At 40.8% G+C, this 18,108-nt stretch overlaps 1 protein-coding gene across 1 annotated transcript in view; it reads left to right on the top strand.

Moving 5' to 3' along the window:
* The window catches only part of LOC126108702 (treacle protein-like), a 191,583-nt gene that overhangs the window by 37,058 nt on the left and 136,417 nt on the right, over positions 1–18,108 (top strand). Inside the window, exon 3 of the mRNA XM_049914019.1 lies at positions 9,929–10,288. Within this exon, the coding sequence (XP_049769976.1) occupies positions 9,929–10,288 (360 nt within the window). The remainder of the gene's footprint in view (positions 1–9,928; positions 10,289–18,108) is intronic.

Raw genomic sequence — 18,108 nt, forward strand, 5'->3', positions numbered from 1 at the left:
ATACAAATTGAGATAATACAGAAGGCTTAAACTGACATTACGTAAAGTACATATTCTACTTCCAGCATAGTGAACTTATGTTTAAAGTTGGCAGACAGCATTAAAGATTGCATTTAAAGTTGGGTAACATCCCTAAAGATTAAAATGGCTGTACTATAGAGAAGCAGATATGTATCAACATGACATGTCTATACACACATATAAAAGAGGCAATTAGAAAAGTAAATTTTGTTTTCTGTAGTTGTAAATTATCTTTGGGTACACTGTACCGTGGATTTTACAAATACTGTTGTGCAGTCAATGTCACCTTTGGCACTGTCCATGTCATCGTTTACTACCGTATTTTAAATGTACTTTAAAAGTTTAAGTACTATGTTACAGCTAGTCTTCAGCAAGCCAACTTTAAACACAATGTTTATCTCAATTTGTATCTTTTAGAGTGTATTTACTGATAATGCTTGTGCGCTCTCTCTCTCTCTCTTTCTCAACTTGATTCTTATGCAAAGAATTGCCAGCCATATATGAATGATCAGAAATAAATAGGGGCACACTGTAAGATTCTTTTATAAGAATAGGATCTGTGGGTGTGTGTCACAAGCTGTAGGCAGATAGTTCAGTCGGTAAGAACATTGCCTGTGAAATGTCACCATATGGGTTTGAATTCCAGCATACGGTTTGAGTCTGTTAGGGAGTTTCAACAATGCGCACTGGAGAGTGAAAGACCTCTTCTAAATGATATAGTAAATAATCGGTGTTGTCATAATATTGTTAAGTTTCATCAGTGATATTTTCTGAGAATTAAGGTGTAAGGGACCTGTGGTCTCTGGTAGCTTCTTACAGAGTAATGGCATTCCGTCTGTGTATGCACCCCTGTTTATCTTTGTATTATCAGTATTGCACTTAAAATATTTGTACTGAAGTACAAAAGTTGGAGGTATGTGCTGTTTACCTCGTTGGGGAACAAACTTGTACCAGTTAATTTTTTGTAATTTTGACTAGTAAGCACTGGCACTATAATGAAGAATTTTACTTTAGCCCACTGCTGCAGAATAATACTTCAGCATTAAACATAAATGGGAGAATAACACCAAAATAAAACTTAAGTTGCAAAGAAAATGTTCCATTTACAACAACAAAGTGCGCTACTCATACAAGTGTCTGCTGACAGCAAAATGTGTCAAAGGCTTTGGGACGAAAACTGTGCAATATTTTGTAATAAGAAACCGCTTTTGATAAGCGTCACATCGCACTGTTTACATTTGTAACAGGCCGTGGAAAAATATTGTGTATGGTGGTATGAAAAGCGTTACTTTCACAGTAAATATCCTTTTACGCAAGGTGAATTATGTTGCGTTTCAGAATGTGCAATGAATTTCTTAATTATCAAAATATCCACGGGTGTACTGCTGGTCTAGAGTGTCCAATGGGCACAATATTTCGGCGATCATACATGTCGCCATCATCAGGTGAACTGACGGACTGAGCTCCTGTGAACGTGCCGGCACGGAGATCCGTACGCTATGGCTGCTCAGAGGGAACTGAGCAGCCATAGCGTACGGATCTCCGTGCCGGCACGTTCACAGGAGCTCAGTCCGTCAGTTCACCTGATGATGGCGACATGTATGATCGCCGAAATATTGTGCCCGTTGGACACTCTAGACCGGCAGTACACCCGTGGATATTTTGATTATCAAATACGCCAGAAGAAACTCAAGAATCACAATTTCTTAATTCATTGAGCATTTGTCCCTCATTCAAAACTTAGCAGTTTGAGGACCAGCCATTTAAGCCATTATTTAAAATTTTGCTGGCACATTTGTGTGTGATGTTATCCTAAAAAAAACACACGCTAAAAAGACCAAGCTTAAAGACATTACAAATTATGCAATAACGATGGCAAAAAAGAATAATTATCCTTAAAAAAGGGACAAAGTGATTTGGTGAGTAATTTCACACATAATTGGCTTTTCTGTGGGAAAGTGGACAGAACATATACCCAGCCAGGTAACCCACGGAATGTTCAGTGCACAGCAGTCAAATTTTTAATCGTGCTAGTCAGAAATATTCAGCTGCTGAAATTTAACATGTGCCCTCAGGCTCCTGCCTAACAAACCACCAGGGGGGGAAAAAAAGGCAAAAAATTTTTGACAATCAATATTACATGTGAAGCTTTTCTTGTAGCTGTACTGTAAGCATATTAATTTAAACCATTAAGTTTTCCTATTTGTGTGTTTGTGCTACTTAAGTGATGTTGCTTGGCTGACTCCATCACATAGCCTATGCTCTGAATATCTGCTGTCATTGTCTGTCAAGATCACGTGAAATGAGGTACAATTGTTTGCCAAAAGAGCATCGCAGTCTCGATGTCAGTGCTTCGGAAGCTTCTGTTCTGCATTTGGTGGAATTCTTATTTATACTTCCGTACTAGTATAGCAAGCATTGTACATGTTGCCACACATCGAAGATCTTTCCAAAACATGTTTTTTACTGGGATTTGTTTCTGTTAAATTCAGCACCAATGAATAAATCCTTTACCAAGAAATTGATAAGTTTTCCAGCTCTGAAGGAAAGTTTATTGTCACTTAACACAGAAAAAGTGTTACTTTCACCCAGGCTGAAGTGCATTCTCGTCTCAGAAAAAAGTGTGTTTTTAACAGGGAAACTGGGGATTTTTTATTTTTTTTATATAATTATTATAATTTTTCCTCATCTGTGTATATCCCTGCTACTGTTGACAATAGCAATGTCTACTTTACTTTTCGCTTTCAGTACTGCTCAGTTCTGTCTCCAGTTTATTTTCCCAGCCGTACATTAACAATGGTACTCAGTTACATGGATATGTCAACTCAGTGCCCAGTTTGTGACACTATGCACCAGTATGCCATACCAGTACCTCTGATGAAAAAATATAAGAACCACAGATTGTGATATGTGATATGACAGAGCTTCTGCTACGTTTGATCGATGTAAAATAGCCATAGTCACACCTCTAAACACTCAAAAAAGTGTTAAAATAACGTTTTGAGAAGTCTAAATTTCAAAAATACTTTGTCGAAGGTCACAGTATCGGAACCTCATTTTTTACAAGTTGAGCACTGGGTTTCGTGGTGGAGTTGATATTCACCAATGCAGTAGAGGAGCAGCACAATGACACTATGCTGAGCTGTTCCTACAGTGATGGCAAGGAAATCGCACTACTTTGTAGGGTTCTGTGGCTCAGTTGGTAAAAACTGGATCCATATAGGTTCACTTTGTTGTCAATCTGCCTGTCCGACTGTTAAAAACCGTTTTTCTCAGAGAACAGGTAGACATATCAAGTTAAAATTTATGTCAAATACTAAGACCTACGGTCCATTGATGGTATAATAAACATTAGAAGTTGTTGTTTGTTGTTGTGGTCTTCAGTCCTGAGACTGGTTTGATGCAGCTCTCCACGCTACTGTATCCTGTGCAAGCTTCTTCATCTCCCAGTACTTACTGCAACTTACATGCTTCTGAATCTGCTTAGCGTATTCATCTCTTGGTCTCCCTCTACGATTTTTACCCTCCACGCTGCCCTCCAATACTAAATTGGTGATCCCTTGATGCCTCAGAACATGTCCTACCAACCGATCCCTTCTTCTGGTCAAGTTGTGCCACAAACTTCTCTTCTCCCCAATCCTATTCAATACTTCCTCATTAGTTATGTGATCTACCCATCTAATCTTCAGCATTCTTCTGTAGCACCACATTTCGAAAGCTTCTATTCTCTTCTTGTCCAAACTATTTATCGTCCATGTTTCACTTCCATACATGGCTACACTCCATACAAATACTTTCAGAAACGACTTCCTGACACTTAGATCTATACTCGATGTTAACAAATTTCTCTTCTTCAGAAATGCTTTCCTTGCCATTGTCAGTCTACATTTTATATCCTCTCTACATTGACCATCATCAGTTATTTTGCTCTCCAAATAGTAAAACTACTTTACTACTTTAAGTGTCTCATTTCCTAATCTGATTCCCTCAGCATCACCCGACTTAATTCGACTACATTCCATTATCCTCGTTTTGCTTTTGTTGATGTTCATCTTATATCCTCCTTTCAAGATGCTATCCATTCCGTTCAACTGCTCTTCCAAAGTCCATTGCTGTCTATGACAGAATTACAATGTCATCGGTGAACCTCAAAGTTTTTATTTCTTCTCCATGGATTTTAATACCTACTCCGAATTTTTCTTTTGTTTCCTTTACTGCTTGCTCAATATACAGATTGAATAACATCGGGGAGAGGCTACAACTCTGTCTCACTCCCTTCCCAACCACTGCTTCCCTTTCATGTCCCTCAACTCTTATAACTGCCATCTGGTTTCTGTACAAATTGTAAATAGCCTTTCGCTCCCTGTATTTTACCCCTGCCACCTTCAGAATTTGAAAGAGAGTGTTCCAGTCAACATTGTCAAAAGCTTTCTCTAAGTCTACAAATGCTAGAAACGTAGGTTTGCCTTTCCTTAATCATTCTTCTAAGATAAGTCGTAAGGTCAGTATTGCCTCACGTGTTCCAGTATTTCTATGGAATCCAAACTGATGTTCCCCGAGGTCGGCTTCTACTAGTTTTTCCATTCGTCTGTAAAGAATTCATGTTAGTATTTTGCAGCTGTGGCTTATTAAATTGACTGTTCGGTAATTTTCACATCTGTCAACACCTGCTTTCTTTGGGATTGGAATTATTATATTCTTCTTGAAGTCTGAGGGTATTTCGCCTGTTTCATACATCTTGCTCACCAGATGGTAGAGTTTTGTCAGGACTGGCTCTCCCAAAGCCGTCAGTAGTTCCAATGGAATGTTGTCTACTCCGGGGGCCTTGTTTCGACTCAGGTCTTTCAGTGCTCTGTCGAACTCTTCACGCAGTATCGTATCTCCCATTTCATCTTCATCTACATCCTCTTCCATTTCCATAATATTGTCCTCAAGTACATCGCCCTTGTATAGACACTCTATATACTCCTTCCACCTTTCTGCTTTCCCTTCTTTGCTTAGAACTGGGTTTCCATCTGAGCTCTTGATGTTCATACAAGTGGTTCTCTTATCTCCAAATGTCTCTTTAATTTTCCTGTACGCAGTATCTATCTTACCCCTAGTGAGATAAGCCTCTACATCCTTACATTTGTCCTCTAGCCATGCCTGCTTAGCCATTTTGCACTTCCTGTCGATCTCATTTTTGAGATGTTTGTATTCCTTTTTGCCTGCTTCATTTACTGCATTTTTATATTTTCTCCCTTCATCAATTAAATTCAATATTTCTTCTGTTACCCAAGGATTTCTACTAGCCCTCGTCTTTTTACCTACGTGATCCTCTGCTGCCTTCACTACTTCATCCCTCAAAGCTACCCATTCTTCTTCTACTGTATTTCTTTCCCCCATTCCTGTCAATTGTTCCCTTAGAAGTTAGTGGCGTCAAAAGATGTGGCCGTTTGTCACATTTTTTGATACTAGCAAACTCACTCATCAAAATAACAGGTTACCTATTGGCCTAGAATCTTTAAATTTTTCAAAAAGGATTTCACAGTACATCCAAAGGAAAACATCTGAAACAGTAAGTTTGTAATAATATTACAGTAGATTCGGATTAACGAACTAATTGGGACCACACCTTGTTCGGATTAGCGGGAATTACGGTGACAAGTTTCTAGAATGAAGTATACCAAGCAGATTAGTAGGTACACCGTGGTAACAGATGGGAACAATGGCTCACTCTCACTACCTTTGTAATGGCTGAGGTCAGTGCACTCCCAGTTGGCTCGCAAAGCGCTTGGTTATGTTAGTTATCGATCGCTGGCACGCGTAACAGTTGTACTGTATTTGTTCAGGTGTAGTGGCATACATATTTTCCTCATGAGTAAATGGAAACATTCAATGTTAACTCTCTAAGAAAAACTGAATGCTTTGAAACGGATAGATAATGGTGAGAATTTATCTAAACTGGCAGCGGAACTGGGTGTTGGTGAAGCAACCATTTGTGATTGGAAGGAGAACTGAGTGAAGCTTGAACAGTCCCTTGCAACGTCTTCGGGAAAAACACTCAAAACTCAAAATTCGGCAGACTTTGAAATAGTCCCAGTACAATAAAGTGGACGAAGCTCTTTTCCTTTACGTAGGAAAGAGAAAGGGGAACTCCTTTGAGCAGATCACTGGTTCAGGAGAAGGCAGTTTACCTGAACAAGTTAATGAATGGTGATGAGTCTTAGTACAGGTTGGTTGGACTGATTCAAAAAATGTCATTAAATCTGTGGATGAAATTAAGTCTGAACTCATCAAATACAGTGGAATGTCAGGTCTTAAATGGCTACACAGGATAATTGAAATCGCCTGGGAGTCGGGACAGGTTCCATCAGACTGGACAAAAGCAGTAATCACATCAATCTTTAAACATGGAAACAGAAAAGATTGTAACAACTACAGAGGTATCTCTTTAATCAGCGTTGTGCTTAAAATCTTCTCAGGTATTGTTGAAAGGAAAGTGCGAGTATTAGTTGAGGACCAATTGGATGAAAATCAGTGTGGGTTTAGGCCTCTTAGAGGTTGTCAGGACCAGATCTTTAGCTTACAGCAAATAACGGAGAAGTGTTATGAGTGGAACAGGGAATTGTATCTATGCTTTATAGATCTAGAAAAGGCATATGACCAGTTTCCTAGGAGGAAGTTATTGTCTGTTCTACAAGATTATGGAATAGGAGGCAAACTTTTGCAAGCAATTAAAGGTCTTTACATGGATAGTCAGGCAGCAGTTAGAGTTGACGGTAAATTGAGTTCATGGTTCAGAGTAGTTTCAGGGGTAAGACAAGGCTGCAACCTGTCTCCACTGTTGTTCATATTATTTATGGATCATATGTTGAAAACAATAGACTGGCTGGGTGAGATTAAGATTGAAAGTTTGCAAAGCGATATTTCAGAGCTAGAGCAGAAATGTAAGGACTATGGTATGAAGATTAGCATCTCCAAAACGAAAGTAATGTCAGTGGGAAAGAAATATAAACGGATTGAGTGCCAAATAGGAGGAACAAAGTTAGAACAGGTGGACGGTTTCAAGTACTTAGGATGCATATTCTCACAGGATGGCAACATAGTGAAAGAACTGGAAGCGAGGTGTAGCAAAGCTAATGCAGTGAGTGCTCAGCTACGATCTACTCTCTTCTGCAAGAAGGAAGTCAGTACCGAGACTAAGTTACCTGTGCACCGTTCAATCTTTCGACCAACGAAAGCTGGGTGGATTCAGGTTACCTTATCAACAAGGTTGAGGTTACGGATATGAAAGTAGCTAGGATGATTGCAGGTACTAGTAGATGGGAACAATGGCAGGAGGGTGTCCACAATGAGGAAATCAAAGAAAAACTGGGAATGAACTCTATAGATGTAGCAGTCGGGGCGAACAGGCTTAGATGGTGGGATCATGTTACACGCATGGGAGAAGCAAGGTTACCCAAGAGACTCATGAATTCAGCAGTAGAGGGTAGGAGGAGTCGGGGCAGACCAAGGAGAAGGTACCTGGATTCGGTTAAGAATGATTTTGAAGTAATAGGTTTAACAGCAGAAGAGGCACCAATGTTAGCACTGAATAGGGGATCATGGAGGAACTGTATAAGGGAGGCTATGCTCCAGACTGAACGCTGAAAGGCATAATGATGATGATAATGATGATGATGATGATGATGATGATGATCTGTCAGCTAACATTTACTGGTGAGACGCTTTCTTCTGGGCCTGACGCAGTGAAAGAATACTTGGGTGAGTTTGAAAAAATGATGAGAGAGAGAAAGTAGTCTGTCCAACATATTTATAATGCTGACGAGACTGGCCTTAATTTTAGGGCATTGCCAACAAAAAGCGGAAGACCGTGCTCGTGGTTTTAAAATGTGCAAAGACCGTGTGACTTGATTAGCGTGCAGCAACGCTGCTGGTAATCACGAGCTGCCTTTAATGCTGACTGGCAAATCTGCTAGACCCAGAGCTTTCAAAAACTGCAACATGAAGTCTCTGCCTGTATTTTATTGCAACCAGAAAAAAGCACGGATGGATGGTAAGCTGTTCAAAGAATAGTCTGTTCGACGGTTTTCTAAGGAAAATCATTTGTCTCCCCGCGCAATTCTTTTGATTGATAATGCGCCATCTCCCCCCGACATTGAGGAATTACGTGATGGAGAAATTGTGGCGAAGGTTTTGCCACCGAATGTTACACCACTTCTACAGCCGATTGACCAAACATTGAAACTGGTTTACAGAATACAATTTTTAAGAATGCTGATCCAAGATGATAGCATTCCTTTAGTGGACAAAATAAAAAATACCAATGTTGAGGATATTATTTATTGGGCCGCTGAGGCGTGGCAGAATATTTCAGCAAATACTCTGATGAAAATCGTGGAGAAAACTGTGGACATCTCTTGAATTTCAGGAGAACCTAGTTGGGAATGAAGAGGAAAAATCTACTACAAATGATACTGACAATCCCTGGGTGTGAAGAAGCTAGTGAAGGAGACGTAAATGAGTGGATGGCAGCGGATGGGGCATATGTGGAGGACGTTACTGATGCTGATTTAGTTGCTGCTGTGACTCGAGACCAGGAAGAAGTGGACTGCTGTGACGGAAGTGACATCAGTGCAACAAAGGAGAGCTGGTGCCACACAGTGACGCAGCAAAAGCCCTTGACCTCACGCTATTTTATTTGGAGCAACAGCTTACTGCTACACCTGCTGATCTGATGTTTATGAGATGATGGCGCAACTGTGTGTCATATAACAGACTGTCTTCATTATGCCAAAAAACAATGACTGAGTTTTCGGCGTCTAAATAGTAGGGATAAAATGTCCACTGTATTTTAGTAAGTTTGACAGCTTTTCTTTCATTGTTGTTTATTGTTTAAATCTAATGTTTTCTTGCCAATTTTTCCAATACATGTTTACTGTACTGTGTAAATTAAAATAGTGTGCATGTACAGGAGTTTACCATACAGTGTTCCATACTTAGACTAACATTTTTCATGTTCGGATTACCGGGATTCGGATTAGCAGGACTCTGCTGTACATGAAAAATTTTTTTTGTCATTCCTTATGTGACTCTTATCTTTCATCCGTGTGTTAAGACCCCTTTTTCTCAAGAAGAGGTTGACATATCAAGTTCAAAATTAATGTCACATAGTAGGGTCTGTGTCCCCTTGGTGACATAATAAACATTAACTTCTAAATCAATGCAATTGAAAGGTTTGACCATTTATGTCGCATATTTTGATACTTGAAAACTCACTCATCAAAACCTACAGTGTATTTCCCAGTGGCTTAGAAAAGTGATATTGCGCAAGAATCGAGGTTTCGCAGTTCAAGTAAAGGAAAAAAAAACATCTGAAAACTGTTAATTTGTAATTATATCCCACAAAAAAAATTTCTTTTGTCATTTGTTATCAGACTTCAGACTTGAAATTAAAACAGTCTCGAAAGGTGTGGTACCCCCCACACACGTATGTCTTATCAGTATCAATGTTGGTAACATGCAGATATTGTTGAGATTCTCTATTCCTCAAATAGACAAACTGTCTATATACATAATGAAGTTTTTACGGAACACTCAGTGCGTGAGTCCTACTCAGACCTGGCCAATTTTTCATCTGTACATGGGCACCCCTGAGAAACTGAGTATTTCCTATTTATGTTAATTACATGTTACAAGCTTTTTCACTTTTGTGAGGGTATTTCTGCAAAAACAAAATCATTATTATGTTATTATTTTGAATAAGCCACGAGAGACCCCGGATCTCTTATACCGAAACACTCGGAAAATATCCAGAGTTTCAGAATTTTTTTCAGAGGAGTTAGGATTCACCCAGTATGCCTTATCAGCAAACACTGGTGTGGTCTGCCAATTTTCTGACTGTTCGTGAATTTTGTTTTTACAGGTTACAACACCTGTTGCGCGAGGGTCGACGCAGGTACTTACACGAGCTGAAACTGGAACGCCAGGCCGAAGCCGACGCGGCAAAGGAACGTCAGCTCGCAGCGGAGGCCGGGGAAGAGAACTCGGAGCGGACGGGCCTGTCGGAACGGGGTTCCGCCTCGGACGCGGTCCCCGGCAGGAGCAGCGGACGGGGCACACCACAGCGGAGCCGGTACGATGCGGAGGAGAAGCTGCGCGCCACGTGGCGCTACCACCGGCACCGCGGGGTGTGTGCGGTCCTGCGCCGCAAGTCGTGGGAACGCCGGGCCGACACCCCTGCCCCTCCGGGACCGCGCTGCATCCACACGGAAGGCGGCGTCAGGTGAGTGTGTTTCGTTCTGTCTCGTCTCGGCGCATGTATTCTGGGTGAAAAGTCCGAAGAAAAGGCTGCACGAGTGTAGATGGAAGGAATTGGCAGATTGTGTGTCAGAATTTCATAAACGTGTCTTACATCTCAGTTTTTGTGTCCTGAATTTTACTAGGTTAGAGATATCTTCATGAGTATTACACCTTGTTCAGTCACAGTATTTGTAGCCACACAGTATTTGTAGGCAAATGAAGGTAACCCCTTGTAATAGAGTGTGGCAACTTATTTGAAAAACTCGGAAAACTGAATTTACTGGAAAAGTTAGGGAAATCGTGGGAAATTCTGAAAGGCTCGGGGAATTACAAAAATCTGGGTGAAACTGCACTGTTCGTCAACAGAAAGCATTGATCTTGCAAACTTTTGCTCACCTTTTCTAGCACGATACCTTGCGAACTATAGGTAGAGGACAACAGATTTCTGAAAAGCGTGTCACACTGCAGACTGCCAACAAAGGTCTGGGCTTGTGAAACAGGTTCTCACGTATGTGAACACCTCAAAGACTTTTTAAGTATTAAATTCCAGTGTTCGCCAGGCTGAAGTACTGTCAGTAGTGCCTCAGGGAATTGTGATAGGACTGTTCTTGTTCTCTATACACACATAAACAGTCTGGCGATTAGGGTGAACAGCAGTATGCAACTGTTTGCTGATGACTCTGTGAGGATACAGGACGAGTTCAGCAGGCTCTGTATTAGAGCGATGAATGGTTCTTTGCTCTAAATGTGGAAAAGTTACGTTAATGCAGATGAGCAGGAAAAACAATCCTATGGTGTTCTGAACATATTATTAGTGGCATGCTGCTTGACACAGTCATGTCAGTCAAGTATCTGAGTGTAACGTTAGAGAGTGATATTACGTGGAATGAGCACATAAGGTCAGTTGCAGAGAAGGAAAATACTCGACTTTGATGTGGTGGGAGAATTCTAGAACAGTGTAGACCATCTCTGGAAGAGATGATGTGTGATGTTAGAGAGTGATATATGAAATTGAACAAGCATGTAAGGTCAGCTGTAGGGAAGGAAAATGCTCGACTTTCGTTTGATTGAAGGATTCTAGCAAAGTGCAACTCATCTACGGAAGATATGGTGTAGAGGACACTGGTGGGACACTTTCGTAAGTATTGTTCGAGTGTTTCGAATCCCTACCAGCTTGGGTTAAGCAAAGACATTGAAGCAGGTCGGAGGTGTGTTGCTAGATTTGTTATTGGTAGGTTTGATCAACATGCCAGTGTTGTATGTAAATTGAAGGGAATCACTGCTGTCAGCTGCTATGGGACATTACGTGGAATCAGTAGTGTCTGAAAGAACAGACACGACACATTCCTGTAATTATGGAAGTTCTTTGTGAACTCAGATGGGAATCCATGGATGGAAGATGACATTCTTTTTGTGAAACATTTTGAGAAACATCTTGACACCTCAGTCAAAGAATTACTATTGAGAATTGCTGTAATGTATATTGATTACTTCATATTCTAGAAATGGAAACAAACAAGTATTGAGCGTCCCAACCCAGGCATGTCACAACCCGCTGTTTCATAATAAGGTCCTTCGGCAAGCATTTATTTCTGAGTAAATATGCATAAAATTTTATGTGAGTGCATAGTGCATTAATTGCCAAAAGCTCGTGTTCGATTTGATTGCTTATTTTGCTTTGCTTTATTTCAACACTGTGATTGCACTCGCATCTCAGTAGTTTCGTTATGATGAGTGATAGTGAGCAAGTAAGCTATTTTATGTACAGTGTCATCAGCTGTCCTCACATGTCTGGTTGTTTGGATAATCACAGCTAATTAAATAACCCCCTCCCGATTTTAAGATCAGCGAACTCCTTATAGCTGTTGACTGGAGTAGGCTATGTGCTCCATTATGTTTCATCCTCTCCCTTCTTTCATCACAATCTCACAACACATACATAACACGACACTGTACACACATCCAGTAAGGGACCATCCCATGTTTAGTATTTATTGTGCAATAATATTCTGTCAACGTATTGTCAGAAATTGTGACGCCAAGAACAGCACAATATTATTGCACAGTATTTACTCCCGGAACGTACAGTTAGAACTCTGCCTGCGTAGCGAACATGTCGGCACACGCTTGGTTTGTGGTTCCAGTAGCAAAAAGAAAAAAAAAAGAGGACGTGCAATGGGTGAAAAGGCAACTTGGAAGGTGTTCAACATATCACCATGCTTCCTACTAAAAGAACTTGCAGCATAGCTGGATGACTATAGGAATTTGTTAAGGAATGAGGAATCTTTCAGTGAATTGGTGAACCTCGTTACAAGAATCGATGCTGTTCATATATTTGTCAGATTTCAACTTCAACAAAGCTGGGAGTGATCTGTAAACCTGAAAGATTAAAGTACATTACTGTGGTGGATAGGAAGGTAGTGCTGTTATGTACACACATCAAAAAAGTTTTGCATCACCTCAGTTACGAGAGTTGTGGGACCTGTACAGAAAATTGGAATAGAGGTCAACATAAACATCATTTCCACCCTTTTTATTGCTCACGAAAACCACACACTGCATGTTGTACCACCATACAGCGAGACCTTCAGAGGTGGTGGTCCAGATTGCTATATACACCAGTATCTGTAATACCCAGCAGCACACCCTCTTGCATTGATGCGTGCCTGTATTCGTCATGGCATACTATCCACAAGTTCATCAAGGCACTTTGGTCCAGATCGTCCCACTTGTCAACGGCGATTCAGCGTAGATCCCTCAGAGTGGTTGGTGGGTCACATCGTCCATAAAAAGGGCTTTTCAATCTATCCCAGGCTGTTCGATAGAGTTCGTGTCTGGAGAACGTGCTGGCCGCTTGTCGACTGATGTCATTATCCTGAAGGAAGTCATTCACAAGATGCGCACGATGGGGGCACGAATTGTCATCCACGAACACGAGTGCATCTCCAGTATGCTGCCCATGTGGTTGCACTATCGGTTAGAGGGTGGCAGTCATGTATCATACAGTCATTACGGTGCCTTCCATTATCACCAGCAGCGTACGTCGGCCCCACATAATGCCACCCCAAAACAGCAGAGAACTTCCATGTTGCTGCACTCACTGGACTATGTGTCTGAAGCATCCAGACCTTGCTGCACTCACTGGACAGTGTGTCTAAGGCGTACAGCCTGACCGGGTTGCCTCCAAACACGTCTCCGGCAATTGTCTAGTTGAAGGTATATGTGGTATTCATCGGTGAAGAGAACGTGGTCCATTCGGCATGTTGGGCCCACGTGTACTGCGCTGCACGGTGTCGTGGTTGCAAAGATGGACCTTGCCGTGGACATTAGGAGTGAAGTTGCACATCGTGCAGCCTATTGCACGCAGTTCGAGTTGAAACACGACATCCTGTGGCTGCACGAAAAGCATTATTCAACATGGTAGCATTGCTGTCAGGGTTTCTCCGAGCCTAAATCCGTAGGTAGCCGTCATCCACTGCAGTAGTAGCCCTTGGGCAGCCTGAGCGAGGCGTGTCATCGACAGTTCCTGTCTCTCTGTATCTCCTTCATGTCTGAACATCACTGTGGTTCACTCCAAGACGCCTGGACGCTTCCCTTGTCGAGAGCCCTTCGTGGCACAAAGTAACAATGCGGTCGCCATTGAACCATGGTATTGACTGTCTAGGCATGGTTGAACTACGAACAACACGAGCCGTGTACCTCCTTCCTGCTGGAATGACTGGAACTGATCGGCTGTCGGACCCCCTCCATCTAATAGGCGCTGCTCGTGGATGGTTGTTTACATCTTTGGGCGGTTTTAGTGACATCTCTGTGCAGTCAAAGGGACTGTGTCTGTGATACAATATCCACAGTCAACATCTATTTTCAGGAGTTCTGAGACCTGGGGTGATGCATAACTTTTATTGATGTGTGCATTTCTGCAATAAAAAATCCAAACTTCTGAAACACACAAATAAGCAGTTGCAATGTATTTTTCCTGCTTTTCTACATCTACATCGATACTTTGCGAGCCACCGTGTGGTGTTGGCGGAGAGTACACTGAACCACTACTTGTCATTTCTATTCCTATTCCACTCAGAAATAGAGCAAGGGGAAATAACTGTCTGTATGCTCCCCATGAGCCATAATTTTTTGTGTCTTATCTTCTCGGTCCTTAAGAGCAATGTATGTTGGTGGCAGTAGACTCTTACTGCAGTCAGCTTCAAATGCCGGTTCTCTATATTTTCTCAGTTGTGTTTCTCGAAACGAATGTCACCTTCCCTCCAAGTATTCCCATTTAAGTTCCTGAAGCATCTCTGTAACACTTACGTGTTGTTCGGACCTACTGGTTACCAATCTGGCAGCCCTCCTCTGAATTACTTTGATGTCTTTCTTCAATTCGACCTAGTATGGATCTGGAGCACTAGAGCAGTACTCAAGAATAAGTTGCACCAACGTCCTATAGGCAGTCTTCCTTACAGCTGAACCACTCTTTCCTAAAATACTCCCAATAAACTGAAGTCAACCATTTGCCTTCCCTACCACAGTTCTCAACTTAAACACTTTTGTTGAATTTTTCTTTGGTCGAATAAGCATGAAATAGGTAATAAAATGTCCTACTTGAATGCATTTCAACAGATGATTCATTGTCTCTGCCTTTCCTGACATTCATATAATGTCGCTGTGGTGTTTACACATCTGCAAATTGTGAAGTCTTGGCAGGAGCTGCCATACGCTGAGCACTATCACCCTTATGCAGTAAAATATATTGCACAACATACTGAGCATGTGCCAGCATTTTTAAAGCTCTGCAATCTTCTACGATATATTCCGCAAACCGTCAGTATCGCTTGCAGACAGTCGGTATTATTGTGCAATAAATACTGAACTTGTGACTGCGTCTTTACACTCGCCTACAGCACAACTCTCACATACATGCTGTAAAGGAGCCAACGTGTACAGAGGAAGAACACACTTCACGACAGGCAGGTGAAACCGTCTACTGAGATATTCCGGCCAACAATGCCATACAACATTTACAGTTTTAAGTATTGTGATTGAACTTTGTCTTTTGAACAAAAATAAAATCCTTTCATATATATTTGTTTTGGATGCTAGGTGAACTTGGAATAAACACTAGTAAATGATGTGGCAAAAAAAGAAAAATGTAAGGCTGTGGAAATCAGTGAAGTGTGATCTCACTACAACAAAATTTGTTTGGAATGTCTCCACTTCAAAATCTTGTACTGAAACTGATTCCCACCCTGTAATACTTTATTTGCTCATTAATCTTCTCCAAGGCACTTTTATTGTAAAAGTAACAACTGCGCCTTTTATTTACTACTTGACGGTGAACTGGTGTAATGCCCAAAAACTTCATTGCGACCCTTGAAAATGGAGTTGTTGGTCTGAAACATGTTGGACTTGAACAGAAAAATAAGGTATTGTGTCTGGGGATGGAAGGTATTGTGTCTGGGGATGGCGTATTGCTGGTAAAAATATCCCAACCGTAGAATCCACAGTCATAGGACGCTAAAGACAGAAGTCTCTTTAGTATGCACATTACAAGGTGGCTGTAAGATACATTTCACAAAGAGGAAATGGAGAACACTTTGTGGAATCACCAGGGTGTCCTCTCTCTCTCTCTCTCTCTCTCTCTCTCTCTCTCTCTCTCTCTCTCTCTCTGTTAACACAAAGGTAATATTTCCAAGAGTGCTTATGTGCCACAGTTAACTTCGTACAGCATGTGGAAAATAATACAAGTTCAGAAAAAAATGACTTGTTTCCAAAAAGGAGCTTTATTCTGCTTGTCAGAAATGGGAAACTATGTACACATTAAGTAAATCGTATTCCTGATATGTAGGAGATGAACTGTCTGTATGAAAAAAAACACATGAAGAACATCATACATGTACAGCTGTAACTTTTCGTAGTAGTTTATCATGTTAAGAAAATTTAAAGTTACTGTTGATCAGCAGTAGATCACTGACACCGTGTGGATTTAATTGGCTGTGCTGATGTGTTTATAATATGCCAGCTTTACTAAAGCGCTGTTCATTAGGTGTGTTTATTGCTGTTATACATAACATATGGCTTGTAACGACAGCCATCCCAGGTAGATGCTTCTCGTGTCTGCACCACCATTTTAAGATCTCATGAACTCCCACATGCATTAAAATATAGAGATCTACTTCATCTGCAGTGGAAAATTTGTTGTTCTTCCAGTTCTAGAACCAATCTCTGTATGGTTGGCAACGCCACTGTACTTGAATGCTGTATGTTTATAAACAGTAGAGAGAGAAGAGAATAGAACTACATGATGATTTATGTGGGGGGAATTCCATTTGTCTACAAGACCCTAAGCAACAACTACACAAAAACATTTATGTTAATGATTACATGTAGTAGGCCTACCTACAAAACTAGCATGCTTTGTTGCACATCGCTAAGAATTTCCTGCTTATGTCAAACAGATTGTCACGATGGATAGACAACCAAAAGAATGTAGCAGTTACATGGTTTGGAGTCATTACAACCATCTCATGTACAAAAGACAGAGCCCAATTTTTAATCCTTTGTACCTCTTACTAAAAATACTTATCTGTTAGTATACATCATACAGAACAGTGCTTTGGGCTGCAGTAATTTAACTTGTATCTCAGTCATTTTCATGGACACTGAAGATTTGTTCTGTAACCAAAGAAAAACTAACTTGATTGTAGCCTCACCCCCCTTTCTGATTCACCTGTCCTCTCTTTAGTTGGTTTAGGAGATCAACAATTTTTTCTGAAAGCCCATCATCACATTCCTTTATTCTGTAAGTGGACTTCTCTCCATCACTAACACAGAAACTTTGATATACTGAGTAAGGCTCCAGCATCATGTACAAGCTGTTCCAGCATGTACTGATCTCATTTCAAAGATGATATCAAAGGTAAGAGAAACCATTTTTCTTCATGTAGCGTACAACGCATTTTGCAGTATTTGTTGTTCCTGCATTGTTCGTGGCACCATTCAAGAAGAAGCTGCATTCTTCGAAAATGTGGTTAAGTGCTGCATCAATACAATAAGCACCACAAAGAAATCTTTTGTGACTTTCTAGGTTTTTATTGTATTGGTGCCCTGGTCAGAGACAAAAACAGAGTTATGTGACATGTCTGCCAGAAAGTGGCAGACAGCCATCCTCTCTTATATTTTCTTCATGATTTTACTTCCATCTTCTTAACGTTTGGCAATTTACTTGCAAGTAAAACATTCACCAGAGACTAATCTGTGTTTATGTAATGTGCTGTGTCAAACAATGCATCTGATTCTGTAGAAGTCCTCATATCAACTATTGCGGCAGATGTTTTATTAATAATTCCGCGACATAATGGAAGGCATTTTGGTGTGTGGTTGATCCCAACATTTTCCTTTTCTTCGTAACGTGAACTTAACCTCTTGTTCTGATACTTTGAAATCTTTACTAGAAAAAGCATTAAAAGGTCTCATATCTTTGGGAGACACTGCAACACATTTTGCTGTTAAACTATTTTTCATTATTGCTGCTACCATTACAGAACTTTATCTGTGTGGGATTTCTTACAACTGTGTTCCTAAGTTCTGGACTACAAACTCAGCTTATGCATGATACATAAAGAGGAGACCTGCTGTTTTTGTCTATGGCCAACAGACATTTATTCCAAATTTTGGTATCTAGGCTCTCCCATTTCTTAAATGTCTACACATGTCTGCACTGGCTTCCTCATGCTGCCTGATTACAGCAGCCATACCACGAGTGAAAAGCCTTTGCCACAGTAGTTGCACACGGATAAAGCCACGTAT

The sequence above is a fragment of the Schistocerca cancellata genome, chromosome 11 (assembly GCF_023864275.1).
Source record: "Schistocerca cancellata isolate TAMUIC-IGC-003103 chromosome 11, iqSchCanc2.1, whole genome shotgun sequence".
Lineage (NCBI taxonomy): Eukaryota > Metazoa > Arthropoda > Insecta > Orthoptera > Acrididae > Schistocerca > Schistocerca cancellata.